At 47.8% G+C, this 25,134-nt stretch overlaps 9 protein-coding genes across 9 annotated transcripts; 5 read left to right on the forward strand and 4 right to left on the reverse strand.

Annotated features, from left to right (window-relative positions):
- Positions 1-1,338: 1,338 nt before the first annotated feature.
- ABOM_005319 (uncharacterized protein) lies at positions 1,339-3,145 on the reverse strand (the record flags this gene model as incomplete). Its single annotated transcript, XM_022532448.1, has 6 exons — positions 1,339-1,372; positions 1,424-1,536; positions 1,589-1,995; positions 2,056-2,292; positions 2,348-2,705; positions 2,879-3,145. 6 exons carry the CDS (start codon positions 3,143-3,145, stop codon positions 1,339-1,341), a joined length of 1,416 nt encoding a protein of 471 aa, XP_022389998.1.
- Positions 3,146-3,698: 553 nt separating this feature from the next.
- On the reverse strand, positions 3,699-5,279 carry ABOM_005320 (glycosyltransferase family 69 protein; the record flags this gene model as incomplete). The annotated part of the gene is made up of 1 exon (XM_022532449.1): positions 3,699-5,279. The coding sequence occupies one exon, from the start codon at positions 5,277-5,279 to the stop codon at positions 3,699-3,701; it is 1,581 nt and encodes a 526-aa protein (XP_022390028.1).
- A 687-nt stretch (positions 5,280-5,966) lies between these two features.
- Positions 5,967-6,554, forward strand: ABOM_005321 (uncharacterized protein; the record flags this gene model as incomplete). The annotated part of the gene is made up of 1 exon (XM_022532450.1): positions 5,967-6,554. The coding sequence occupies one exon, from the start codon at positions 5,967-5,969 to the stop codon at positions 6,552-6,554; it is 588 nt and encodes a 195-aa protein (XP_022390027.1).
- A 341-nt stretch (positions 6,555-6,895) lies between these two features.
- Positions 6,896-8,128, reverse strand: ABOM_005322 (zinc-binding alcohol dehydrogenase family protein; the record flags this gene model as incomplete). The annotated part of the gene is made up of 4 exons (XM_022532451.1): positions 6,896-7,078; positions 7,133-7,503; positions 7,566-7,910; positions 7,981-8,128. 4 exons carry the CDS (start codon positions 8,126-8,128, stop codon positions 6,896-6,898), a joined length of 1,047 nt encoding a protein of 348 aa, XP_022389970.1.
- A 4,863-nt stretch (positions 8,129-12,991) lies between these two features.
- mirC (siderochrome-iron transporter MirC) lies at positions 12,992-15,030 on the forward strand (the record flags this gene model as incomplete). Its single annotated transcript, XM_022532452.1, has 5 exons — positions 12,992-13,212; positions 13,282-13,412; positions 13,466-13,527; positions 13,607-14,201; positions 14,258-15,030. 5 exons carry the CDS (start codon positions 12,992-12,994, stop codon positions 15,028-15,030), a joined length of 1,782 nt encoding a protein of 593 aa, XP_022389969.1.
- A 1,873-nt stretch (positions 15,031-16,903) lies between these two features.
- cdc42 (Rho family GTPase CDC42) lies at positions 16,904-17,867 on the forward strand (the record flags this gene model as incomplete). The annotated part of the gene is made up of 4 exons (XM_022532453.1): positions 16,904-16,923; positions 17,085-17,204; positions 17,368-17,746; positions 17,808-17,867. 4 exons carry the CDS (start codon positions 16,904-16,906, stop codon positions 17,865-17,867), a joined length of 579 nt encoding a protein of 192 aa, XP_022390024.1.
- A 1,392-nt stretch (positions 17,868-19,259) lies between these two features.
- ABOM_005325 (agmatinase) lies at positions 19,260-20,616 on the reverse strand (the record flags this gene model as incomplete). Its single annotated transcript, XM_022532454.1, has 3 exons — positions 19,260-20,260; positions 20,314-20,440; positions 20,494-20,616. The coding sequence occupies 3 exons, from the start codon at positions 20,614-20,616 to the stop codon at positions 19,260-19,262; spliced, it is 1,251 nt and encodes a 416-aa protein (XP_022389968.1).
- Positions 20,617-21,008: 392 nt separating this feature from the next.
- On the forward strand, positions 21,009-22,910 carry ABOM_005326 (putative beta-ketoacyl synthase (Cem1); the record flags this gene model as incomplete). Its single annotated transcript, XM_022532455.1, has 8 exons — positions 21,009-21,060; positions 21,357-21,523; positions 21,598-21,705; positions 21,757-21,828; positions 21,883-21,969; positions 22,019-22,285; positions 22,335-22,703; positions 22,752-22,910. The coding sequence occupies 8 exons, from the start codon at positions 21,009-21,011 to the stop codon at positions 22,908-22,910; spliced, it is 1,281 nt and encodes a 426-aa protein (XP_022390026.1).
- A 569-nt stretch (positions 22,911-23,479) lies between these two features.
- ABOM_005327 (deubiquitination module subunit SGF73) lies at positions 23,480-24,906 on the forward strand (the record flags this gene model as incomplete). Its single annotated transcript, XM_022532456.1, has 4 exons — positions 23,480-23,504; positions 23,598-23,714; positions 23,814-24,449; positions 24,515-24,906. 4 exons carry the CDS (start codon positions 23,480-23,482, stop codon positions 24,904-24,906), a joined length of 1,170 nt encoding a protein of 389 aa, XP_022390025.1.
- Positions 24,907-25,134: the final 228 nt, after the last annotated feature.

Raw genomic sequence — 25,134 nt, forward strand, 5'->3', positions numbered from 1 at the left:
GTTGGGCAACTTGTACCTTAATGTGAATGTTTACACGTGCACATGTAGTCAGTATTATATGGAGATCATTCATCTATTGTATATTTCTGTTCAGTACTCCGTATGCTTTTTCTTTTTCTTCTTCTTCTTTTTTTTTTTTCTATTTTCTATTGTGTCGGGGGTTGGGCGGTTACCGCCGGCAGTCGGTCACTGCTACAGGTGTATTCGAGGTAGTATATGTTTTGCGATATTGAATCTCTGATGATGGTAGTATGTGGTTCACGTTATGTTGCCATCGTGGAGTATTGTCCTACGAGTAGTTTCTCCATTGTCTATTTTGCTCGTCAGCATAGAGTCTTAATATACTCTGATTCTCTCGATAAGAAATATTGCTCGCCCGACTGAAATAATAATATGCCCTACGCCTACGTCTCCGTGGCCATTGGATATAGTAGAATATTCGAGTAGCTGACATTCAGACTTGAGACGTAAGAACCTTGAGCCAGGTTTACCTCTAGCACGTAAGGGGAGCAGGGGTCGCACCGTTCATAGCAAGTTATGACCATAGATAGCTCAAGGGCCTATGTATCTATTATCTCCTATGATGATGATGATGATGCTTTTTTGCGGTCGACTATGTATTCTCCTCCAAAAGTAAATGTTTTGATGAGGCGTTGAGGTGGAAGCCTCCGTAACGGAGTACAAACAATTTATATAGATCCGCGTCCACGGTGAGGATCTCAAGCACGACTTTCTATGTTCGATATAACATTTCTTGCAGTACACGTTATTGGCCCAACATTCGAGCGGCTTAGGCTGTCGACAATGGGTGGATGAAGAGCCGAACGGTCAGAGTTCTGCGTTGGGCTTTACTGACTGACCGGCTTACATTAGTACATGACCATCGTGGATCAGGCTCAGGGTTTCCTGGTAGGGTAAATATTGTGGCAGGGAGCTGGCTAATGGTATGAAATAGCGGCGCCAAACTAACAGTATCATTGAATAGGGGTTTACATTATTGTCAAAAAAGTAGGAATCACCTCCAAGGTACTTACTGAATCCCCAGGGCGGACCATGATCATAGCCGGACACTATATGTAGACACCTTTTTTCTCAGTATGAGCTGCGGAGGAATGAAATCTCTTATTCTGTATGTTATTTGCAGATGAGCTAGAATACATGAAATCCGTCATTCAACTCGAAATTCCCTATGATTTTTTCTTATCTTTTATCAATTTGACCTTTTTTGGTTTTCCTAAATACCACATCCCCCGAACACATTGTGGGATGATCATGCCATGCCGCCTTCCATAGTTGCTATGTGATAGTCCTGTCCAGCCATGCCATAGATTAAAAGACTCAGTTGGTGTGATAGCCGGTAGCAAGTTCGCATCTAATTGGACAATCAGCCGCGGCTCAACATTAGATATGACAAGATACTTACGGATCAGCAGCATACTGAATGTTGCACTGTTCCCAGGACTCGTTGCGGATAAGCACGGCACGGAAGCGAACTGCATCATCGATGCTACAGAAACGGAATATGACGTTGCGTGCCTACATGGATTAATACCAAATACAACATCGTTTCTCGGTAATGAGTACTTACCTCGCCGGGAACGTAGTTGTCCAGGATCTTTTCAACCTTACGATGGTTGCCGGTAGCCAATTCAGAAAGCTGGCACATGGTAACATCAAGGTCAACGCCAACAGCACGGACAGCACGAGTGGCGCCTGTGGACAGGCTGAAAGACAGCTGAGAGCTGACAACGTCGACTTCTTTTCCCATTTCCACGAAGACAGTGACCTTTCTTTCTTTATCAAGATCGATACCGTTGGGGTACTTATTGTAGAAAGCTTTGCACGCTTCGTGTTCACAGAAGAGAACTTGGGCAGTGCCAGAAGGAGTCACAGAAATGCTCTCAATAGTACCGCCGTGAATCAAGGATAGGACCCTTGCAGGAGTCTTCCAGGTGGAGGGCAAGCCCCTGATGATAACTCGTCTGACGCGAGCAGCTTGAGGAAACGAGCCTGTTAGTAAAGATTGTCAGTGCAGGATGGAGATCATGGTCATACCGGGCTTGTCACGGATCTCCGGAGTACCCCAGGTCTCAAAGGTAGTCTGGTGCTCACGGCCCTCTTCTCTTTCGACAGACGCATGAGAAGTGTTGACGAAAGTGTCAGCCGAGACGAACTTGGGTGTGCTGGACTGTTCAGCGACCTCTAGAGGCACAGTCTGTCCAACAAAGCTGGTGAGCGTGCTGTCATTTCCCAGACCAGCAAAATCGGCATCGCTCTTCACCTGAGACTCGGCTGCAGGAAGGAGTGTGAGCAGTGTTTCAAATACATAGCATGTTCAGAGACTTACCAGGAGTATTGGGCTCGTTGGGAGTAGAGGTGAGCACAAAATCATCAGTAGAGGTAGGATTCTTGGCGACGTCATCATGAGACTTGGAGAGGCTGCTATGCTCACTGGACGCGTCTTCCGAAATAGCAACAATAGAGGATGCCTTCCTATACGCGTTTGGGTCGAGTTTCAAAGCCCTAGCAGCGGCCATAAACCCTGCCGTGTCATCGACATCGGCGATAGGATACATCTTTGTGGGAGGCTTTCCACCAGATGAAATGTGTGAGTCGTTAATATTAGAAGGGTAGGAGGATGGGAGTGAGGGAGAGGGACTTGGAGTGTGAAAGACAGGAGGGGTCTTGTAGCCTGCAGCAGATGACTGTTTTTGTGTTATCGATCCACACGTCAGCTCAGGCAAAAGGAAAACTAGTACCGTTACGTTGGGGTATGAGGTGGCGGTTGCTGGGGGAAGAAAGAGAAGGAAAGATGTAAGAGGGAAGGAGTGTGAGTGAGTGGTTCAGAGAGAGAAGGGGAGAGAAAAAGAAAACAAACCGTGGAGGGGCTATTTGCAGAGATCACAATCTCCTGATCCTCTGATGAGGGAGCGTGGCGGCTCTCATCTAAGGTAGGAGCAGCGTTTCTCTCCAAGAAGGACTCGAATACACTATGGATGACGCCGGTGACATTCGAGCTGAACTCAAACGGCCTTGCCATCATGATTTTGAGCTTAAGTGTATCTAAAATTTTGCACAGGACGCTGACCACAGGACTGAATTGGCGCAAGGTGTGATGGATATGTGATAAGAAATTGTACAGCATGATGATGATGCTATGTACGGTAAGGAGCAAAGGGGAAAGGCGCATATAACTAGTGCCTGTAACCTGGAAAGGGGCAATGACGAAGAAGAGGGGGGAAATGGGAGGACGGAGGCCGGGGGAGGTTTATAGGAGTAGTCCAAGGCAAGCATCTGCTACTGACCTGCAAACGATGGCATCAATCTGCAAATGTTTAAGCCACACGGTGAATGAAGAGATGACTGATAAATACTAGTAACTACCGAAGGTCTCCCCGTCAACATCGATCAATGACAATATCAAAGGAAGTAACGCAATATTTGTGATTTAACAAACACACGAATGGCTTTCAAGCTCACCTGTTGTGACAATCTAATTCAGCTTTACATCAGACATTCAATAAAACTTCAGGCTATTATGAGGGAAACTGCTGGATTCTAGTAGTTTCTGACCATTCGTTATGTACGTCTTTTGATATCATTAATGTGTTTCACAAGAATAGTTCGTCATTGTAACCCCATATTCCAGAAAGAGGATTTGCATGTCACTCTCTTCGACAGTGGATCATGTCGAAGGTTCACGTTGGTACCGGTATACTTTCGAACCCGTCCTGGCCCTCTTTGCGGTGTTCGACGATGACCTGGAGCCCTCGTCTTCCACAATAACCGTCATTCCCAGAAATTCGCGTAACTGACTGAAAAGATCCGCCTCCATCGGTTTTGCCATTCGGTACCCAGACCGTCTCCTCAACAGCCTGACCACGAACTTCTGATCGACGAGGGTTGAACCAAGGCATACCCACAAGATGGCTACCAATGCCATGGATCAAAGAGTAGAGTTTTTCAAACCGTCGAGTTGTCCGCAACCAAGACAGAGTGCGGCCGTCGTATGCCACGCGTACGAAGGGGTTCATGTAGATCCCGGTGTCCACGATCTCATCCCCGTTCGATGGCGGCCTTCCGAGGTCGGCATGGATGAGACAGCATTCAGAAGCTTCCCAGAACAAGTCAGGCGCAGAACGAAAACGAACAGGGAATTGTTCTCCTCCCATTTCAACCGCGGGCTTCGCACTGCCTTGAAAGAATCGTGCATCGAATGCCACCATTCCTCCCCAGCAACTGCGGACTCGCACCGCATCCTTTCCTGCTAACACATCCCGTCGACTCTGCCCTCCTCCAGCGGTTGTAAACCAAGGGAAAAACGGAAGGCCCATGCCATAGCCCTGCACATCGCGCGTTGCATATGTATCGTAGAACTTGAACGGGTTGGAAAAGTCAACAGCGCACGCTGCTCGGTATTGAGCGATACCGTCGTCATCCACATTAGTAGAGAACAAGAGATGAAGAGCATCGACAGGATCGAACAAAACGTCGTTGATGTATAGAAGTTTGTCGTATTGCGTTTTAGACTCCTCCAGCGGCCGTAAGGCTCGGTTACGGACCTCAGCCAAATAATCGATACGCTTAGTGCGCTTAGAGCCCCCGGGAATGGTCACCCTAGGCAGGGTGCTCAAGTCGAAATGCTCTTCAATTATAATAGACTTATTGCTTGCGACCTGATTTTCTAGGGCTCGTAGCGCACTCTCCCCCTCTGGTCCGCTGTTATTCTCGTAGATACTTAGGAAGACATTATCCTCTCCAAGCAAGTCGATAAGTTGAAGAACAGTAGAGCCCCATTGTCCTTGCGCTAACTTCCCGCCACGATCATATAAGCTAACAGCTATGAAAACCTTTTCATTGCCAGGGTTCCCTCGGCCAGAGGCGCTTGAATGTGAGACGGCCGATCGAAGTGCTGTATAATGGGGCGGAGGCCGGGTATACGAGGGCCGCAAGATTGCAGTGAGGATAAGAAGAGCAATAACGATACCGATGACGGCATGTAGGTAGAAACAGGCCCGACGAAACAGGATGCGCCGGAAACAGCTGGGTCGCGCCGAAGCCGAGATCAAGGGCCGCGAGGTTTTGAGACGACGGTATCCAGAGTAAGTCGAAGCAAAAAGCCGTGATAGGAAGGGCACCCGGCGCAAGAGTCGCCGGGGTCGAGGTGGAACTTGCGACTCAAAGTCGGCCTCGTCTAAGTTGAAGCTCCCCTGAGAGTCAACGGAGGAGCGAGTTTCCAGTTCATACTCATCGGGATGAAGTAGTCGGGAAGAAGACATGACGAACGATCGTCACATGAAGAATGGAATCATTCACCTAGCCCATATCTGTGGTAGTTGGGCCGAACAAGGACAGAATCACGCTTCTATGGCCAGGTATCAAAAGAAAACTTGACAGTCTAGGCTGAAGCTATTATCTTCCCAAACAGGATGGTTGGCTTATGTCAGCCAATCTGGACCGCCAAGACATTTGCTTAAATCGGTGGTGCGGAGAACAACCAATGGATCACATCATCGACAATTGACTTCGGCGTTCGTTCGGACCTCCCATCCACGAGATACGAATTTAGACAACGCCCCCCCCAAAAGATTGTTTCACTTATATCTATAGACGAAGAAAACATAAAAAAGGAAAAGCCCACATGTCACCGACATGTTCCGTATTCCCACTTCCTATTCCTGCCGAACGCGAGTACGTCGGAAACCCCACCGGCCATAGAGTCATGACTGTCATGATCAAGTACTGTCTTTACTGGGGGAATTGTGGAGCACCACTGTCTAGTGACGTATGCGGAGGTTTATATTCCCTCTTCCTCCTCTTTACCTTTCCCCTTGCTTCTCTTCTCATCTTCGAAAGTTTCATATTCGGGTAAACGTCTTCTGGGTCACGTTCCCATCATCTTTTCTTGTTACCCCCTGCACCTAAACGTTATTTGGGAGACAAAAAAAGAAAGTATCACAGCCACTATGTCAACATTTGCCTTTGCCAACTCTAGCGAAAAGGTCCCTGGTAGTGGGACCCTTCCTGCCGAATTCACAATAAAAGCCTCTCCGGGAACGGATGTATGGTCGAAACCTCCATCCACGGAACGATTCAACGCTCCGATCCTATACCAGAGCGTCCCATTGAACTCATTCAAGCGGGCTAGGGTTGCCTTCAATGCCTTCTGGAAAGACAAATACGACCAGGGTGGACTCATCCTTGTTTTGAACAGCGCAAATGGCCCTCGGAGATGGGTTAAGACGGGTATTGAGCTCACTCATGGTAGACCCCATTTGAGCACCGTTACGAAGGATAGATTTGCGGACTGGAGTTTACAACCGGTCCCATCAGGTGGTGGAGCAGCAACGCTGGAGATCGTTAGAGAGTCAGACAACAGTCTGTGGATCTACTTAGTTGAAGGCGTGCAGAAGAATCCTCTCCGTGAGGTCACCTGGTTTTTCGAGGAGCAGGACGTCCAAGACCTCTGGGTGGGACTATACGCGGCGAAGCCTTCTAACGAAGGTCAGGATCTGGTGGTCAATTTCGGCCATCTAATTGTTGACACGGTTTGATCTGGCGGGCAGATAGGCAAGCCTGGATATAACCATTATATTTATTAGACTCCGTGTGGAGGTAATTTGCTTATTGGACGATCAATTTGTCAACACTTGGGCATACTGGCAGTGCTATGGACATAGAAGCATGCTAGTGTGGCGATATATCTGCAACTGTTACCGTCAACTTGTACCAACGTACTAAGATCAATGATAGTGAGAATAGAGCATGCATTTATAGCCAAAGATACTTCTGTAAGTGAATTGATAGTTGTAGCAGAACAGTTCAAAATTTCTAGAGTCATTTCCAGAGACCCAAGTTACCCTCAAACTAGTCGAGCTGCGATTGATGCTGTGCTTCATATCTGATAGACAATCTTATATGCTGAGATTTTCCCATCCCTATATCTCTGGAAACCATCAGAAACAGCGTCCAATCCAGGAAGCACCTTTGTAACATTTGGCTTGATCGTGCCCTCCTCGAGCCACGGACCGAGTTTTTCAAACAGTTCGCTCGCTAGTTCGTGATCCTTTTCAGATGCCTATAGAAAGAAATTCAGTTTTGGCTATCACAGCAATGACTGCCGACTACCTACCGGCCAATGGAACTTTCCATATCTATGTTCCTTGAGAAATGCCGTCCACACCAGCACGTCTGTAATATGGACTTTCTCGGAGACATCCTCAGTATTTGCTTTGCCAGGTCGCACCGTGCAGATGTTGCTTTGATGACCACCGAACACTTGTGAAGCCGTCAGGGATGAACCTCGATCTCCAACAGTGTCAAAAACATGGTAGATTTTGGGGGCGGCTTTTCGAATCTCCTCCGCCACCTTCTCATCCTTATAATCGAAAACATATTTCGCACCATATGATCGCACTAGTTCTGCATTATGTGGACTGCAGGTAGTGATCACATCGAATCCATAGAGAGACGCGATTTGAATAGAATACAGACCGACACTGGCTGTTTCACACCAGATAACGTTAGAGGATCGGGAATCTCTGAAGTGATAATGGAAACCTTACTGCTACCTCCCCATACCAGCACACTTGTACCCTGTGCTTTGGCACGGTCGAGACTGAGACAATCTGGGGAGAATAATGCGAGCCACGCAGTGGCTGCCGCGAGGGGAACTGTACTAGCATCTTCACGAGAGAGAGTTCTAGGCACTTTAAAGGCAATTCGCTGGTCGGCCAAGCAGTACTCGCTGTATGCGCCAAGTCCCTTGGTCTCGCCTCCCCAGATCAATGCCGCTACGATGTCGCCTTTAGTTAGTCGCGTTACTCCCGCGCCAATTTGAACCACTTCCCCGACAAAATCACAGCCCAGCACGGTTCCGTCGCCGAAAGTATTGCTGTCAAAAGATTGAACTAGGGGTGGATCAGCCTATGCCTTACGTAGAATGGAGATAAAAGAGTAGGTGAAGTGAAGGGCTCCTACCATCTGTTGGGTTTTGAGCTACATGAGACACCTTAACGAGCACCTGTCCAGGGTCTGGTGACGGAATAGGAATTGGTTCTCTAACCAATTTCGGTGATTTGCCTTCGGATACGCGGACGACCAGAGATGAGCTGTATTGAGTGCTCATTATACAATTTGTTGCTGCGATGAATATGTAGAGCGTCGGATTAAGACTAGCAGGAATGGCTTTTCAATTTGGGTTGAATCGGTACACCTTGTTGAGGCGCACGGAGGGCCGAGGGTAAGCATGGTTGAAATACTTATGCAGCAGCACTGACACTTGAGATCTTTGGTAAATTATGCCCTGAAGACAGTTTGACCATTACATACAAGTGGAAGCGCCGCTAAGACTTGGTCATGAGAGTACTAGTATATTGAAGGCACTAGTAGTAGTGGAGGGGCAACCCCACAGATAACGTCAGGATCTATCTTGGTTGCTCCAACGATGTTTGAATTTGAGCATTTGATCCTGGGGATAAAGCTAAACAGTAGTAGTAGTTGACATAGCCCCACGGAACAATTGGTATATGTGGAGCCTCTTGGAGGCGGCTGGACTTAACCGATTTATGAATGGGAGTAACTGTAACCGCCAGTATCGTCTGGTGGACTTGATCTTAACATTGAGACAATGCCTGAATAACTCCAAGATATACTACAGTGCTTAGAAAGAAAGATAGTCATTAATTCTTTCCACTCTCCTCTACTATCATGTTAGAGCGACCAGTATGCTAGTGTAAAAAAAGGTCACGCTCAGGCTGGTTTGCACACCTCATCCTATTACATTTCTTGTTTTGCTCATTTTCCTATCGCCTTTGTGTTTGGGGCTAATCATGTATACATGTATATTCTAGCCTTCGTTGCCGCAGTCGTCGTAGGAAGTGTAGGAAGTGTAGGCGTACCTACTAGTTACTCTGTTTCTGCACTATATGATACCAGGAAAGGTTACTCACTACCAGCTTACGTTTCCTACTGCTACCAGGTGATGGAGCACGCCCCCAGTGTAAGAACTGCGAATCCCGTGGCCACACCTGCCAATGGGGCATCAAGGCCTCGTTCCACAACTCGTAGGTTATCACGTCAGGAAGCGGCTACCTTGACGGCCATTGAGAAGCGATGGCACAGTTTTTTACAATGTCTACAGCGGCCCATACAAGTACATGATCTTGTGATTTTAATTAGTATGTAGTTTAGCCAGCTGTTCAAAATAGGTTGATGCATAACATCTGTCTTTCGATGCGATCGACAAGCGCTGGAGATTATTGATGAGACCGACGATAGTATCCGGGATTATCACCGTCGTCAATAACACACCCTGGCGTTCACCCTCAACTCAAACTCGCAGTTGGGATAATGATGGAAATGTAGAGATTACTGGTGAGGTGCAGGATGAGAGAAACTGCTCTACATCTTCCCAGGATCACACGCTCCCCAGGCCTGAGTCAAACTATATTAGCCTGTCCGAAATCATCCGGCGTCATCATGGCGTTAATTCAAGGCTAACCGGCGGCATCTCTAGTGTTGAGGACCTTTTGTCTCAAAGACAGGAGCTTGAAGTCGCTGTACACCCCATCGTTGAAGATTCTGCTTCGTCTGCTTCGTTGGGTTCCAGGTAGTGTTACTCGTCGACAAATTCCGCAAACCCGACATATATCCTACTATTGCAAGCAGGGTTTATTACAACAACAGTGCAGGCCCGCATGGCTCAGACGGTAAGTACACGAAGCTGCTTGCTACTAAGTTTCTTCTCGCCCTCTTCAATACTATGTATACGAACGCTGGTGCACCTCCTAAGGGGAAGAGCCGTTTGCTCATTTGGAGGTACTAAGGGTGGTAGCTGACTATTTGTTTCAAGATCGACCCCATTTGGCACTCTTGAGAACTGATGGGAATATCCATTTCAAATGTATCACAATAAGCCGCGGCCCGTTTCGACTTCTCCAAGCCTTTTACTTCCCTTCCATCCCCCCACTTCCTTGTCGCCCTAAGCCTTGCTTGCCTAGCGGAGTATAAGGAGGATCACACCCTGGCTAGAGAGAAGAATAGTAACTGAAGATATAAAGGTAACACCAAGGTCAACTAGTGCGAATTGGGTCAACCAACTACAATCTTTATACATCGCAGGCACCGTTCTCGCAGGTTCCCAAAGTTGTTATACGCAGCAGTCAAGGTGGTCATATGTTTGGTCAGAGGTACGTCCTGGACTGTCCTCATTCAATTCCCCTGGCGACCAGAATAGTCACAGTGCATGTTCAGTGGAAGAGTTCGCCGCCGAGAAGATATTGCTTCTCAAGCACGTGGCTCGCATTGAGCGTGAAACGGGATGGAAGACTTCTGACCGTGCGGCCAACCTGAGAAAATCAAGGGGTTTCAAGTAAGAAATGATATCTTGCATTTACAAGATCTGTTGATATATGTTGGCTTGCTAGCCTGGATCTGATGTGGCGCACTACTTTTGCTAGTAAGGTATATGTACCTGCAGAGTCCAAGGTTGAAGTAAGATGCTGTGATCAGTCATTTGTTTAAATTGAAGGTCCAGCCACATGGTTCCACCAAAAACCCGGATATGTGGGACATCCAAGGATATACAACTGAGTTTTATTATGCAGGACGTACCAGAATTTCCATGTGCACTAAGGAGTAGCTCTACTTAAAATCAAGATATTGGGTATGTATGTAATAGCTTCTATCCAACCCAAATAATTGCCTAGCTAATTTTATAAGACTTCTCCGTACTCAGGCTAAAGACACTTTGAGTCTGCGCCCAGGCGAATACCTAGTAGCACTCAAACGTTTGCAGTAAGCTCACATGGTATACGAGCACTGATAACTGGTAGCTCTACTCACTCCATAGAACTTGTACACCATGGCTTGCTTGGATTATACCTGACTACTGTCAACTAAGTTCCACTGTTAGGCACGTAACTTACGTGGAAGCACAAACAATCTACCAACTAATTCAGCAAACCCACTGAGTTGTTCGGACGAGCTGAGTGGCTCTTTGGTATTTTTTTTTTTTTTTTTGCTTTTTCTTTTTTCTACTCCATTTTCTCTTTTCTTTTTGTCCTTTCTTTTATTTGTTTAACTCCCTCCCTCCCTACCTAGAGACCTCAAAATCCGTGTTGACTGGGTGGTCAAGACATTAGTTGTAGGAGTAAGTGGAGATTTTATTTTAACTTCGGCAGAAGGGAACGGAAAAAGAAAACAAGTTCCGTTCAGCTCGCGGTAGTCGCGGCTTCTGGTGGAAATCGGAACATAATTCAATACGTATCCTGACATGACAACGAGGATATTCCTGGTCTACCTCGAGTAGTTATTACTCAGACTGACTCATACCAAGAACCGGTTCTTCAGATGGAGGAGAAGTCGAAAGAGTGAGGGGGAGAAACACGAAAAGCAAAGGAGGGGTTTAAAAAATAAAAATAAAGATAAAAATAAATAAACAAAGAATAATACACAGGAGTAATAATAATAATTAAATAAATAAATAAAAGAGAGAGAGAGAGAAGGCAAAAGACATGACATGAGCTGTTTAGTTGGATGATCCTTTAGCGGTATGACCCGAATGTCATCTCCCCAATCATGAGACTGGGCCGTGTGGGTTTTTGGTCGTTCTCTGCTCTGAGAGATCATTATAATACGTCCAATATAGTTGAATAGGGGCTCCGTATAATATTGCTAACATTCCTAGTTCTTCTCGGCTGTTTTGACTCACTGGACCTAGTCATGCGAACTATTCCAGAAAGACCAATGAAGTCCGACTCAGTACTTCTCGAGTGCTGCAAGGGGGAGGAATGGTGGAGGAGCTTTCATTCCAGTGTGATACGTCAGCTGACTCTCTCTTCCGAGAGGAAGAGACGGCCCAAACACAGACAGAATGGTATTTTTATCTGTTTATATTCCTCCATCCAGGAAACCTTTCATGGGGAAATTAAATGTCACTGCAATCATTCATCCGACTGATGTCCCGATGTAGGGTAAGGAGCCAACCTATAGGAATCCGTAGCTTCCGTTCGGTCCGAACCAGGTGATCTTATCATATCTGATTCTCAAAAGTCTTATCCACCTGCGTAACATCCCTCATCCTGGTCGCTTTGCCACTTCCTCCCCACTTCACCATTTTCGGCTGCAATCCAGTTTTCTTCCCCTGATCAGTCTTGAACTTACTTTGATCCTCTGCGCTTGAGTACACAGACAGGGGACAACTGCGCGATACGCCTGTCCTATACTGCCCCGTGCGCTCACATGTATGACTGAGGGGTCAATGTGCGCTCGAGTCCGAGGGATAAGCTCTGCCACGACTCCGCCGTCTCGGGTGAGGCTTTCCAAGCTGATTCAATTATATCGAGTGGAATAATATAGGCATCACTCTACCAACCCTTCAGCACACCGGAAACCGCCCTACCATTTTGGGCCTCGGGCGTTCGGCCCATAGGCTAAACCTGTGGCCCATCCCACGTCGGCGTGCATAAGTCTTCCTTGTCGGTCGAGTCGATTGGTCTGAAGCACGCCGGGTTTAGAGTCCTGCTTAGAGCTCTGCCCCTTTGTACGATAGATCTGACGATCCGCGTGCCGTCATCCGTATCAGTTACCTAACGAACTTGCGAACCCAATACCCAACCTGACGTCTCACTTAAGTGTTCTTCAATTCGCTCCGGGGTTTTTGTTCTTCGATTTTCTTTTTCCAATAATCCTTCCCCTGTTACATTCTCCATTCATCCCTGAGATACCCTCATTTGATTAGTCGCGTGTTACATTTTCTGTGTCTGGCTGGTTCAGATCGTCCATATCTTCCTTCGTCAACTCAAGTATCTCGGCCTATACACCAAACCTTTCAAACTCGGTTACTTCGATTGTGAGACTTTCAGTGTCGTTCCAACTTTCGTGCCTTCACCGGACGTCACTACCGCTTCGGCAGTCGTATCCGATAAATGGACATTACCCGCGGTGCTGTTGTCAAAGATTCTTCATTGACGTTCTCGGCTCAGCCGCGATGCCCTTACTTGACGCCCACTCAGGTCCCTCATATGGCACACTCGATCAAATGGAGAGGCGCGATCAGCATGAAGGAGAGCAACTCCTTCCCGCGGGATATGAAAGCGACGACCACGGTAGTGAGATAACATCGGATGACTCGATGCAAGAAGGGGTTCGGAAGATTGAAGCTATCAACTTGACCTGGACAACAAAGTCTTTGGTTGTGGCTTATGTCAGGTATGCCTGACATGTACAGCATGGTTGTATTATTGATGAAAGTGGTCTGGGCGCACTGACTCGCTATAGTATCTTCCTTATGGCGTTTTGTACTTCTTTAGAGGGCCAGACCACCATGTCCCTCTCTGCTTATGCCACCAGCGCATTTAGCAAGCACTCATTGATTTCAACTGTTCTTGTTGTCCAGAATGTCGTCAATGGTGGGTAGTTTTCCATTATGCGGTCTGGTCTCCGTCAGCTGACAAGTATGCAGCTGTGATCAAGCCTCCCATGGCTAAGATAGCTGATGTCTTCGGTCGCTTCGAAGCGTTCTGTGTGTGCATTTTTGATATATGTTCTCGGCTATATACAAATGGCTGCTTCGACCAATGTCCAAACCTATGCATCGGCTCAGATATTCTATTCCGCCGGTTCGACGGGTTTGCAGATCCTCCAACAAGTGTTCATTGCGGACAGCAGTAGCCTTCTCAACAGGGCATTTCTTGCACTCTTGCCAGAGTTTCCATTTTTGGTTACAGTTTGGATTGGACCAGCAATAGCTGATGCAGTGATACACCACTCGTCATGGCGTTGGGGTTACGGGATGTGGTCAATCATTTTGCCTGCTTCATTTCTCCCTTTAGCGCTGACATTATTGTTGAACCAACGCAAGGCTAAAAGACTAAACCTCATTAAACAAAAACACATTCCTCGGGGTGGCTTCATTGCTGTCGTCCGCCGCACCTGGTACGATCTGGACATGTTTGGTTTGATACTTCTTTCGGCGGCAGTTACATTGATTTTGGTGCCTCTCACTCTTGCCGCCAATGCTAAAGACGGCTGGAAGAACGACAGTATCCTCGCAATGATTACGGTTGGTATAGTTTGTTTACTGGCGTTGCCACTGTGGGAGACTTCGAAAAGATTTGCCCCTAAACCACTTCTCTCCCTACATCTTCTTAGACAACGCACAGCACTCGCTGGCTGTGCTTTAGCTTTTTGGTACTTCAGTAGGTTACCCCCCGCTACAGCACTCGTGCGTTGCTCTTCTCCTAACATCATCCAGTGGCATTCTATTTTTCGGTTCAACCGTATCTTTACTCTTATCTTCAAGTGGTCCAAGGATATGATGTCGCTACGGCTGGCCGTGTGACGCAGACTTTTGCGTTTACGTCGACCATTGCTGCTTTCTCAGTGTCCTTATTGATCAAATACACACGACGCTATCGAATTTATGTGACCATCGGAAGCGGGATTTACATGATTGGTCTTCTTTTGATGATGCTTTACCGCAAAGAAGGCAGCTCATCAACACTGATTCTTGGGACACAGGTTGTGGTGGGTATGGGAGGCGGTCTCCTCAACGTGCCTGTCCAGCTGGGAGTTCAGGCATCTGCTAGCCATCAGGAGGTTGCGGCTGCTACGGCAATGTTTTTGACATCTATGGAGATGGGTGGTGCAGTTGGCGCTGCGATCTCGGGGGCCGTCTGGACGCACAACATTCCGCGGAAGTTGCGGCGTTACCTCCCTGATGAGAATAAGGGGGATGCTAAGGAGATATTTGGGAGATTGGACAAGGCCCTATCTTTCCCTATAGGATCCCCGGCTAGAATTGCCATTAATCGGTCTTATCAAGAGACCATGAATAAGCTGTTGGTGTTGGCGCTGATCGCGACGATACCGTTAATCCCCTTGAGTCTTTCGATGAAGAATTATAGGCTGGACAAAGTCAACTCCGAACCAGTGGACGGGCCTAACGGGGGCCATCTAGTTCCAGACAATGGACAAGGCCTATTGGAAGACGAATCCGAATCAGAAGGACACTCGAAACAACCGTGAAGTGGTCCCGAATACTTCCAGTCTCTCCAACGCCCTTCGATACGTGTTCAGGGAGACCTCTAATAAATTTGGCATATGGAACAGCCTACCATGATTGTTGCCTGCCATGTTGTACAGGGCATCCGAGCCCCTACATACTGCAACCGGAGGATACCAGTCTACGCGGATGTCCCATCCGGCCCGATCCCGAATCAAGCACTATATGACGTGTCCATACAAGGTTATGCGCATATGCGTCTGCCGCATCTCCGGCTAGAAGCGCCGGGGCACTGTTATATGTTATTGGATATGTGGGTCGACTAGCATTATGCTCCCTCATCCTGAGGGTAAGCGGATTTCAGTATATTAAGTCTCTATATGTTTTCCACAGAGCCGTACATATTTCGAGTCAGCGACTACCTAGAAGTCTCTTTAGGAGTTTATATAGATGTTATGAGATTATGACTAGACTTGGATGAAATATTGCAATGCACGTGCTTTCTTTTGATGTTTTTCTTTGTAAATCCCTCGCCAAACGGATGCGGGTGGCAGTATATCTATACTAGTAGTTCAAAGAGGGAGAGAGGGAGGGGAACAATAAGGTGATTTAGAGGGGACCTATGGATGGGGGCATCAAACAGCCATATTTCTGATACATGAAAGCAATTAGCAAAAGGTGATATCATCGAGTCATGTAATACAGTGCTTGAAGAATGGAGTAGGATCCCCTCATACGTGGTACCGTTCATTTACCTTAATGAACAGCGGTATGTGATGGTTACTAACTGGACTGGTGCATTTACCGCCAGTCGATGATTGGACTGTGACAGTGACACTGCCATGCCTAAGGTTTGAATCCCATTATACCTCGAGGTGGTTGTTCTCCTCTTCTTCCCACTTCTACCATCCCCTTCATTCCTGATAGAGTTGAGCCTGTAGTCCCTCGATTGGATCTCATCTTCTGGGACTTTAACCCTCCTCGGTGGTGGCGTGTTGCGTCCATCAGATCATTACGAAGTAGAAGTACTTCCTACCCTCCCAGGTTGTTTTGCCGCGGCCCCTCTATTTCTCCCCCTCCTTTCGCCGTTCCAAAATAAATTTCGTCTCTTTTTCTCGAGTTTTCCGAGAGCAGAGAATAGAGAAACTGGGAGGGGAAAAGGACTACAAAGTGCTCCAGCGATATCAAGGGCTTTCCCCGGAATTGATCCGTGCGATTTCTCCGTTGGTTTCCCCCCCTCAGGTATATAACTAGAAGGGGAAAAAGAAAAAAGAAAAAAAAAAGAAGGGAATTACAAGGTTTGTGAATCTACTGTTTATATTTCTCATCATTTGTCTCTTTAATTTTTGTGGTCATTTTGCTTTTCTTCTTGTCTTTTCCTTTTTATTTTATTTTATTGTATTATTTCTCGATTCATGTCCCCAGAATGATTTCTGCCTGTCTGGCGGTGCAGTCCCCAATGAAAACGTGCTAGTCGCAGTGTCTAGACAAATAGGCCGACGTGAGCTAACGGTGCGGGTTGCCCCATCCATGGCAGCTTTCTTTCTCTCTACCTAAAGGTACTCTCCGAACTAGTGCTACGGTCCTATCGTCCTCCACCTCTGCCTCCCACATTGGCTACGTCCACCAACCCTTCACCGTCGACATTCACCGCACACCAACCGCCGTAACTTCTGGCTGCTGCCATTCTCATCCAGCGCCTCCTGTAATCCCCCATCTCTCCCTTTTCTATATTCTCTCCCCACAACCATTCAGCAATCGGCTCCTCACACCTCTCCCTATTCTCTTCACCGCATCTTCATCCTTTCATTTCCTCGTCACCTCGGGTCTAGACACCCTTGGAAGATTATCTGCACAGTCACTTTGCAGAGCCTCAGGTAGTTCCAGGTATACAATATGGTTGTCGCCACTATCAAGTACGTTTACTGGCTCCTTTTTAACCACCATTCTCATTGCATCCCTCCCCCCTCCTCCGACTTGCCCCCCTTTCTGATGCCACACATCGGGTCCCTTCTTACCGAGATTGGTTCTATTATCAATCAGCGGTTTGCTAACCATGGTTATTGCTCTTCGTCAGGTGTGTTGTCGTCGGTGACGGTGCTGTGGGCAAAACATGTCTCCTGATTTCCTACACAACAAACAAGTTCCCTTCGGAATATGTTCCTACCGTTTTTGATAACTATGCTGTCACTGTCATGTAAGTGAACCCGATTGCTTCGAGCCGTGACAGGCGCAACGAGTTCCCTGGACAGTTCGCTCCTGTGATATGTTCCGACAGACAGTAGCCTTGATAACGCGTTGGACCCATCGACCCGATTTGTCAATCTCGCAATCAATTGACTAACCCGACGCCTCTATAGGATTGGCGATGAACCGTACACTCTGGGACTTTTCGATACTGCTGGTCAGGAGGATTATGACCGTCTTCGTCCCCTTTCATACCCCCAGACCGACGTTTTCTTGGTCTGCTTCTCCGTGACATCCCCCGCTTCCTTCGAGAACGTGCGCGAAAAATGGTTCCCGGAAGTTCACCACCATTGCCCTGGTGTCCCCTGCCTGATCGTGGGCACCCAGACTGATTTGCGCGACGATCCCGCTGTCCGCGAAAAGCTCTCCCGCCAGAAGATGCAGCCCATTCGTAAGGAAGATGGAGACCGGATGGCCAAGGAATTGGGCGCCGTGAAATATGTCGAATGCTCCGCTCTAACTCAATATAAACTCAAGGATGTTTTTGACGAGGTGAGTCGGGCTAACGCTGTTGACTCTGCTGCTTGCATTATATGCTGACGGAATGAACCAGGCAATTGTTGCCGCCCTCGAGCCTGCTCCTAAGAAGTCGAAGAAGTGCGTTTTGCTGTAACCGAACACACATCTTTCTAGAGCAGGGTTAGTTTGTTCCAACTGTTACCCAGGCCACATCGCTGATGCATACTAGCTACATCGCATATTTCGGGAAGATCGAGGTTTTGAAGCGCATAAAACCAAACTGTTATGGATATCAAGGGTCACAGCTCATGAGTCGATTGCCATCTGTTACCCAATCTCGAGACGATATTTCTAATGATTGCCATCCTCGTATTCTTTCGTTGCCCAATTATGGCATTCATTGATCCGATATACCCTGGGATATTTTGACCTCCCAACTCTGCCGCGGAGACTATCGACGAACCGAACCGCTTTACCTTCATCTTTCAGCCGGCTTGCCTTTGCCATATTCCCATTACCCTCTCCTCCTCCTTCCTTATTTTCTGTCCCTTCCTTCTCTTCCTTTGTCCATCTTCGATTCTCTATTACCACTCATCGTCTCTATTGGCGTTGGAAGTCGAGGCGTCTTGTTTTGGCTGGCTGATGGTATTGATCTGTTTCTTTATATTCGCGATTTGTTGTCACGTCCGCACCTTCTGTCACATTGCTGTGCCATTTTATCATTGTCATGTTACAGTCTTGAACTAGATAGCACAGATACATCAGTGACCACCAAGGCTTTGGTACTCACAGACCATGGCGTAATCAGGTCCAATGTAATGAAGATTGTCCTTATTTGTCGCACACTCCAGCCGCCAGTATCCACTAATGTCAGCTTGGAAAAGAGAACGTGGATGCTATCCAATTGGGATTTTACGATCGGTTCAATGCTTTGACATGTTATGACTGGCTCGTAAAATTGTTCGAGATCATTTCAACCATGTCCATGCAAGCTTTCATAAGACATGATGCTCTCCACCTACTGCCACCGATAACTTTCCAGACTACTGGTGCCTAGCTCAGCATATAGGTCTCTAGACAAGTTCTAGTCAATCCAAGCCGACTCTATTCCATCCGGTAACATGGTTGACTCCGTATCTGTCTAGAAACAATTTCTCGGTCAAGACCTGAAAGAGGTCAGAAAGCTCAGTCATTTACCCTGAGCTCGGAATGCGCTCATCGTCATCTGTCAGACGGTGGTGAATGGGGAGGGAATTTGTTTCTGGCTGAATATACAGAATTAAGGGGTATCAAGATGTAGCTGAGGAACATGTTGTGTTGTGGGGGTGAATCTGTAATTGCAATCATCAGTGAATGCGATATTCTTGTCTATATCTTGCTGACCCCTTTCCCTAGGTGATGACTACTTGTAATACTTGTAATGCTTAATAGGCACATGTGACAATTTCTCTAGTATGGTCGATCAGACATTTAGTATATTCTTTATTACTAACTACACCTGTTTGCACATCAAACATAACTCATTCATAGTGTCATAGTGTCTGGTTTACAGCTCGTCTTTGCCTTCGCTCTTCGCTTCTCCCTTATTGGAAGACGCCTCGATCTTCTCTTCCTTGCGTCCATACCATCCCCCCAATTCTTCGCCAGCACCCGCCTTGACCATGCTAGTGATGATCTCAAAGGCCACCTGGGCAGCCGCGAGAGCGGTGGTTTCTCCTTTATTGTCGTAGCTTGGCGACACCTCGACGATGTCCGCGCCGACAATGTTCAACTTCTCAATACCACGCAGGATCCGAATGAATTCACGGGTGGTCCAGCCGCCAGGCTCAGGGGTACCGGTTCCGGGGGCAGTCGCGGGGTCAAGCACGTCGATATCCACAGACAGATACACGGGTTGCTCCGAATCCAGACCAATGCGCTCGATGATCTTATCCACGACGCCCATGGGGCCTAGGTCGTCAATGTCGTCAGCATGGATGCGCATGAATCCCTGCTCGGGACCCGGGTTAGTGTAGTCGCTATCAGTGACACCCGTCAAACGGGTGCGCAGACCGGCATGAGCAGAGGTTGAGTTGCAAATGAGGCCCTCACGGCTCGCCTTGTGGAAGAAACTGCCGTGGTTAAACGCTGACTGTTCTGATGTCCAATATGCTGAGTAGCGAACGGGGTTCCAGGTGTCCAGGTGCGCATCGAAGTGCAGCACTGTGATGGGCTTCTGGTAGATCTGGTACAGGGCACGGAGAGCCGGTAGTGCAACACTGTGATCTCCTCCTAGGGTGACCAGCTTCGCCTTTCCGGCGGAGATACCCTTAGTGCCGTACTTTGAGTCGACAGGAGTAATGGGAGGTCGTGAGCCTAGCTCAAGGAAGGCTTCGTACATTTGACGCTCCGCTACGCCATTGTCGAAAGGAATAATAGGGATATCCCCACAGTCCTTGACGGTGGCCCACGAGCTGTAGGGATTGATGCCCGCACGGGTGTTGTAGGCTGTGCCGGCCATCTGGCGAGCACTGGCAGCGCGAATGGCACGGGGACCAAAACGAGCTCCTGGGGGCCAGGGTTACCCTCTGCGTTTAGTGGAGGCAAGTTGGATTGCATACCTGGTCTGTAACTGACAGCAGTATCGAAGGGGGCTCCGATGACGGCGATATCATATCGCTCATCTGGTTCGATTAAACATTTGACTGGGTTTAGGTGCGCAAAGCTAGCAATGCCAGAAAATGTCCACTGGGATTTCTCAGTCAGGTTTGCCACCGTATAAGGTAGAGCCACATGCGTACCTCTTGATCCCATTTCTTCAACAGCTCCTCACGCAAGTGCTCGGGAACCACTTCAGTGTCGTCGTGATGGGCGTGAGATAAGGCAGTGCCTGCCAGAGCCAGCAACCCCAAGGTATATTTCATTATGAATTGCAAGGTGTCACGGGCAAGACAAAATAGTTGAGGGGGTTACTTGAAAAGTACAGAGAAGAGGAATTTAATCTGGGGAAGGTTGTTTAGTAGTTATAGGCGCATAGATAGTATGGAGATTGTGAAAGCGTTATCGATAGGAACAACCACCGACCATTCATTCGGCGCCAAAAAGTGGGCTTTGGGGCCTCAGGCGCGCGGAGTATCGTGCGGACTTTCCCTTCTCGTCACTTTTCTTTTAGTTCCAACGTCCGTCGCTCGCTCTTCCTCTTTTCGTCCTCCGCATTTATATTGGTCCGATCTTCGATAGCTGCTTGATTCAGAGCTTGTAGAATCCAACCGAAGCCGATCATATTCGAATCTCGTCTTTAGAACCTCAGGATGCCATGCGGCGTGTTGTCGTGACGGGTTTAGGAGCTGTTACTCCCTTGGGAGTAGGTACGTTGTTCTATATCTTTGCTATACAGTTGTCCAAGTACACTGTTCTGCCCAGATTTCCTTTGGTCCGTGGTTATAAGCTTGTTCTTCTGTCGTGATTCTTCAGTGTTTACTTGAAAGTCTCGCTCGCATTAGTCTCCACTTCCGATATTCCGAAAGGGGAAAGTCTTGGATACCGGGTCCAATCGTCATGGACATTCCTAGTTAGGAAGTTGGATGGAGACCCCTACAGTCCACACGATGATTCCAATCCTCGGGCTTATTATACGCGGATCGCTAAAGTACAGTCACTCTAGGTATCCGTCGCACATGGAAACGTCTGTTGGATGGTCACTGCGGCATTGTTAATGTCAACCATCGCGATTCCAGATTTGCCGACTTACCATGTCAGATTGCCGCCCCAGTGCCGAATGGTAAGAGGCAGAACGGTGGCTGGACTGCCTCAGAATGGCTAAGTAAGGATGTATGTGCAGCGTCTCTTGTTTATCTATATTTGCAGGCTCTTCGAGAGAAGGGCAGATCTGATGCCATTAACAGGAAGAGCGTAAGATGGCGCGTTTCGCCCAGTATGCTTTGGCTGCTTCGGAAGAGGCTCTTGAAGATGCAGGTTGGAAGCCCACTTCGTTTGAGCAGAGGGAATCTACGGTAAACGTCTACAAGACATCATGTATCTCGAAAGTACTGATGGCCGTGTAGGGCATCTGTCTCGGATCCGGAATTGGCAACTTCGATGAGATCTACGACACAGTCGTGGCATATGAAAAAGGGGTATGTCGCAAACGAGTTTTGTATCGCCATTACATCTGTACTAACTCCTTCCAGGGCTACAGAAAGGTGTCTCCTTTATTTGTCCCGAAGCTCCTTATTAACCTCGGCGCTGGCCATATTTCCATGAAGTATGGATTGATGGTATGGCTAACCGTAGCCAGCGTCTTTACCACTGCTAATGGTTCGACAGGGTCCAAACCATGCGGCTACAACTGCATGCACTACTGGAGCACATTCCATCGGTGATGCTGCTCGCTTTATCGCATGCGGTGATGCGAACGTGATGTTAGCCGGCGGCGCTGAATCTTGCATCCATCCGCTAGCTGTTGGAGGCTTTGCCCGGGCACGAAGCCTTGCAACAAGCTATAATGATAATCCTGAAAAGGCGTCCAGGCCTTTCGATGCAGATCGCGAAGGGTTTGTGGTTGGTGAGGGCGCGGCAATAGTTATTTTAGAGGTATTGGTATCACATCTTATATTAATTCACAGTACTAACTTCTAGCTAGGAGCTAGAGCATGCAAAGGCAAGAGGCGCACGTATCTACGCCGAGTTAAGAGGCTATGGCTGTTCAGGTGATGCACATCATATAACAGCGCCCAAGGAAAACGGTGAAGGGGCATTCATGGCAATGAGAAAGGCTCTGAAGAATGCCGGTCTTTCACCATCCGTGGTTGACTACGTTAATGCACACGCCACTTCGACTGTAGTCGGAGATGCAGCAGAAAATGCCGCGATCAAGGCACTCCTTCTTGGCCCGGAAGGAAAGCGCAATGCAGGGGATATAAACATCAGCAGCACCAAAGGTGCTGTGGGTCACTTATTGGGTGGTGCTGGCGCCGTGGAGGCCCTGTTCACCATCCTTGCTATCAATGAGGTAAGTGTCACTATCTGTGCTATGAAATATTCTAATATGCTGTATCAGAACAAAATGCCTCCTACAATTAACCTGGAGCGTCTCGCCATCGGATTCGACTGCAACTACGCCCCAAATCAGACTCAAGAGCGCCAGATAGATGTGGCACTGACTAACAGTTTCGGCTTTGGAGGAACCAACAGTAGTCTCTGCTTTTCCAAACTATAGAGAGTACTCGGTGACATTCGATTGGATAGTTGCGAGCTATGTAACACAACACATACCTGTACACTAAAATAATAACCAGATCAGCCTGTGAAAGTTATAAGCAACTTACTCCCTGATGCTAGAGTAAACTTGCACTGGTTTTTAGAATCGACTGTGACACAGCCTCTCCAGGGGTCAGATTGTAGTCTAGTATGATTTGATATCAAGAATGGGCTTCATTGTCTTATTAGTGGCTGCAAGAACATCAATAACAATGAAGAAGTAGTCGAAGATTATTCTTTACTGAAATACGCGGTTACTAAACCAAAACTCTGTATAATCACTGTCCTCTTGAGTTATTATAATTTACATCGCCGAAAACTGGCCCTTATCCTGGCAACCCGCACGTGACATCTCAATGCGGAGCAGCCCCGGACTCACCTCGACCATATCACACGCACCTCAAACTTCATGACAAAGCAGCGCTCTGCCGTTCGATATCTTATTAAACCATTTCACTCGTTTACAGTCACTATATCTTTCTTTAGTACCAGAGTTGAGTCACTTTCTCCGTCGTTGGTTGGTTGGCCATGGCGACCAACGGTGAGACCAAAGGTAAGATACCACTAAACCCTCCTCGGGCCGAACTGGAGTGGTTACAACATCATATAGAATGAGTTATGCTGATATTGTGCTATGTAATGATAGCTCCGTCGTCCGGCAGCTTAGTTGATGCGTCCGGGTACAAGTTCTCCGAGACAGACACCAAGCTTGGCAAGATTAAGTTGAAGAAGTCGGTTAAGTTGGGCAAGAAGAAAGGTGATGGTATGTTACCCCCTTTCTACTTGGCTTTCATCTTAATTTGTGGGGTGTGGGAGCAGGAGCTGCGGATTATGTATTTGCTAATAGTTTGACGGTGTGAAGATGCGCCCGACTCCCCCGGTTCATCACCTATTCTCCCTGAGATCGACGAGAAGACTATGGTCGCTTTCCCTACGGGCAAACCACGAGAAGAGGATCACTTAGAAACTGTCATATGTAAGACTTGCAAGAGGCCGGTCCTCAAGCAGAATGCCGTGGAGCATATTCGGGGTTGTATTCGAGCGAAGCAGGAGAAGGCGAGGCGAAAGAAGGAGGCGCGTGATGCGGCTAACCGGGCTAAGGCGGGTGATAAGGATGGTGACGAGGATGCCGCGGGCGGCGATGGTGATGATTCCATGAAGGGCCAGAAGAGTGCTAAGAAGAGCGCCGTTAAGGGAATGGCGGAGGATGGAACGAAGAAGGGGAAGAAGCGCAAGACGGAGGGAGAAGACGATAAGGATAAGGAGCCTAAGAAGAAGAAGAAAAAGGAGGAGCCCAAGCCCAAGGTTCCGAAGCCGAAAGGGCCCGTCGATGTCGAGAAGCAGTGCGGTGTTACTCTACCGAATGGTGCTCAGTGTGCGAGGTCTTTGACTTGTAAGAGTCATTCCATGGGCGCGAAGCGAGCAGTCCCTGGTCGTTCATTGCCGTACGATATGTTGCTTCAGGCTTATCAGAAGAAGAATCAGGCTCGCCAGCAAAGTGAGTATTGCCCGTATAGCTGGAGGATACGTTTCCAAACAGAGCTGATCGGTCTTGCTTTTCAGAGGCGGCAATTGATGCCAATGCTCCTCTGCAGGACGATATGGATAACAATGGTCCTGTCGACTCGGATGAAGAGAAAGATGCTGTTATGGCAGCTATCACTCGCTCTCACCCGCAGCCCATCATCACTCATACTCTGATCTCGACTAAGAAAAAATATCAATATGTCCGCATTAAAGAGATGCTATCCCACGCTCTGGGCGGTGCGCGCGGTGGCGGACTCTTTTCAACCGGCGATAGCAATACCATCTCCAATGACGGAAACCTCTTCGCTCCTATGGACGACGTGGTCATGACATCTCCGGTCATTACCAGTGCAGATAACACAGCAGATGTGGACAGTACGACTCCAGCACCAGCTGCGAAGAAACTTTCAATATCGGCGAGCTCCTAGGTAAACATGCTTGTTGGCGTTTTGTGTTGATCTGAGGAGCAGCGATGAGTGATGATCCTTGCTTTCCACTATTTGGGTATGACTACCACATCGTGGAGTCTCAAACGGCGTTCAGGAAACCTACGGAATGGGTCTAATTCGGATTTTTTGTGATGATATGATACCCCGGAGTCCATTGCATGTACCGGCGAGGCTGAGTGTAAATTAGTCGGATGTTTTTATGTTTCG

The sequence above is a fragment of the Aspergillus bombycis genome (assembly GCF_001792695.1).
Source record: "Aspergillus bombycis strain NRRL26010 chromosome Unknown contig00033, whole genome shotgun sequence".
In the NCBI taxonomy this organism is placed as follows: Eukaryota; Fungi; Ascomycota; class Eurotiomycetes; order Eurotiales; family Aspergillaceae; genus Aspergillus; species Aspergillus bombycis.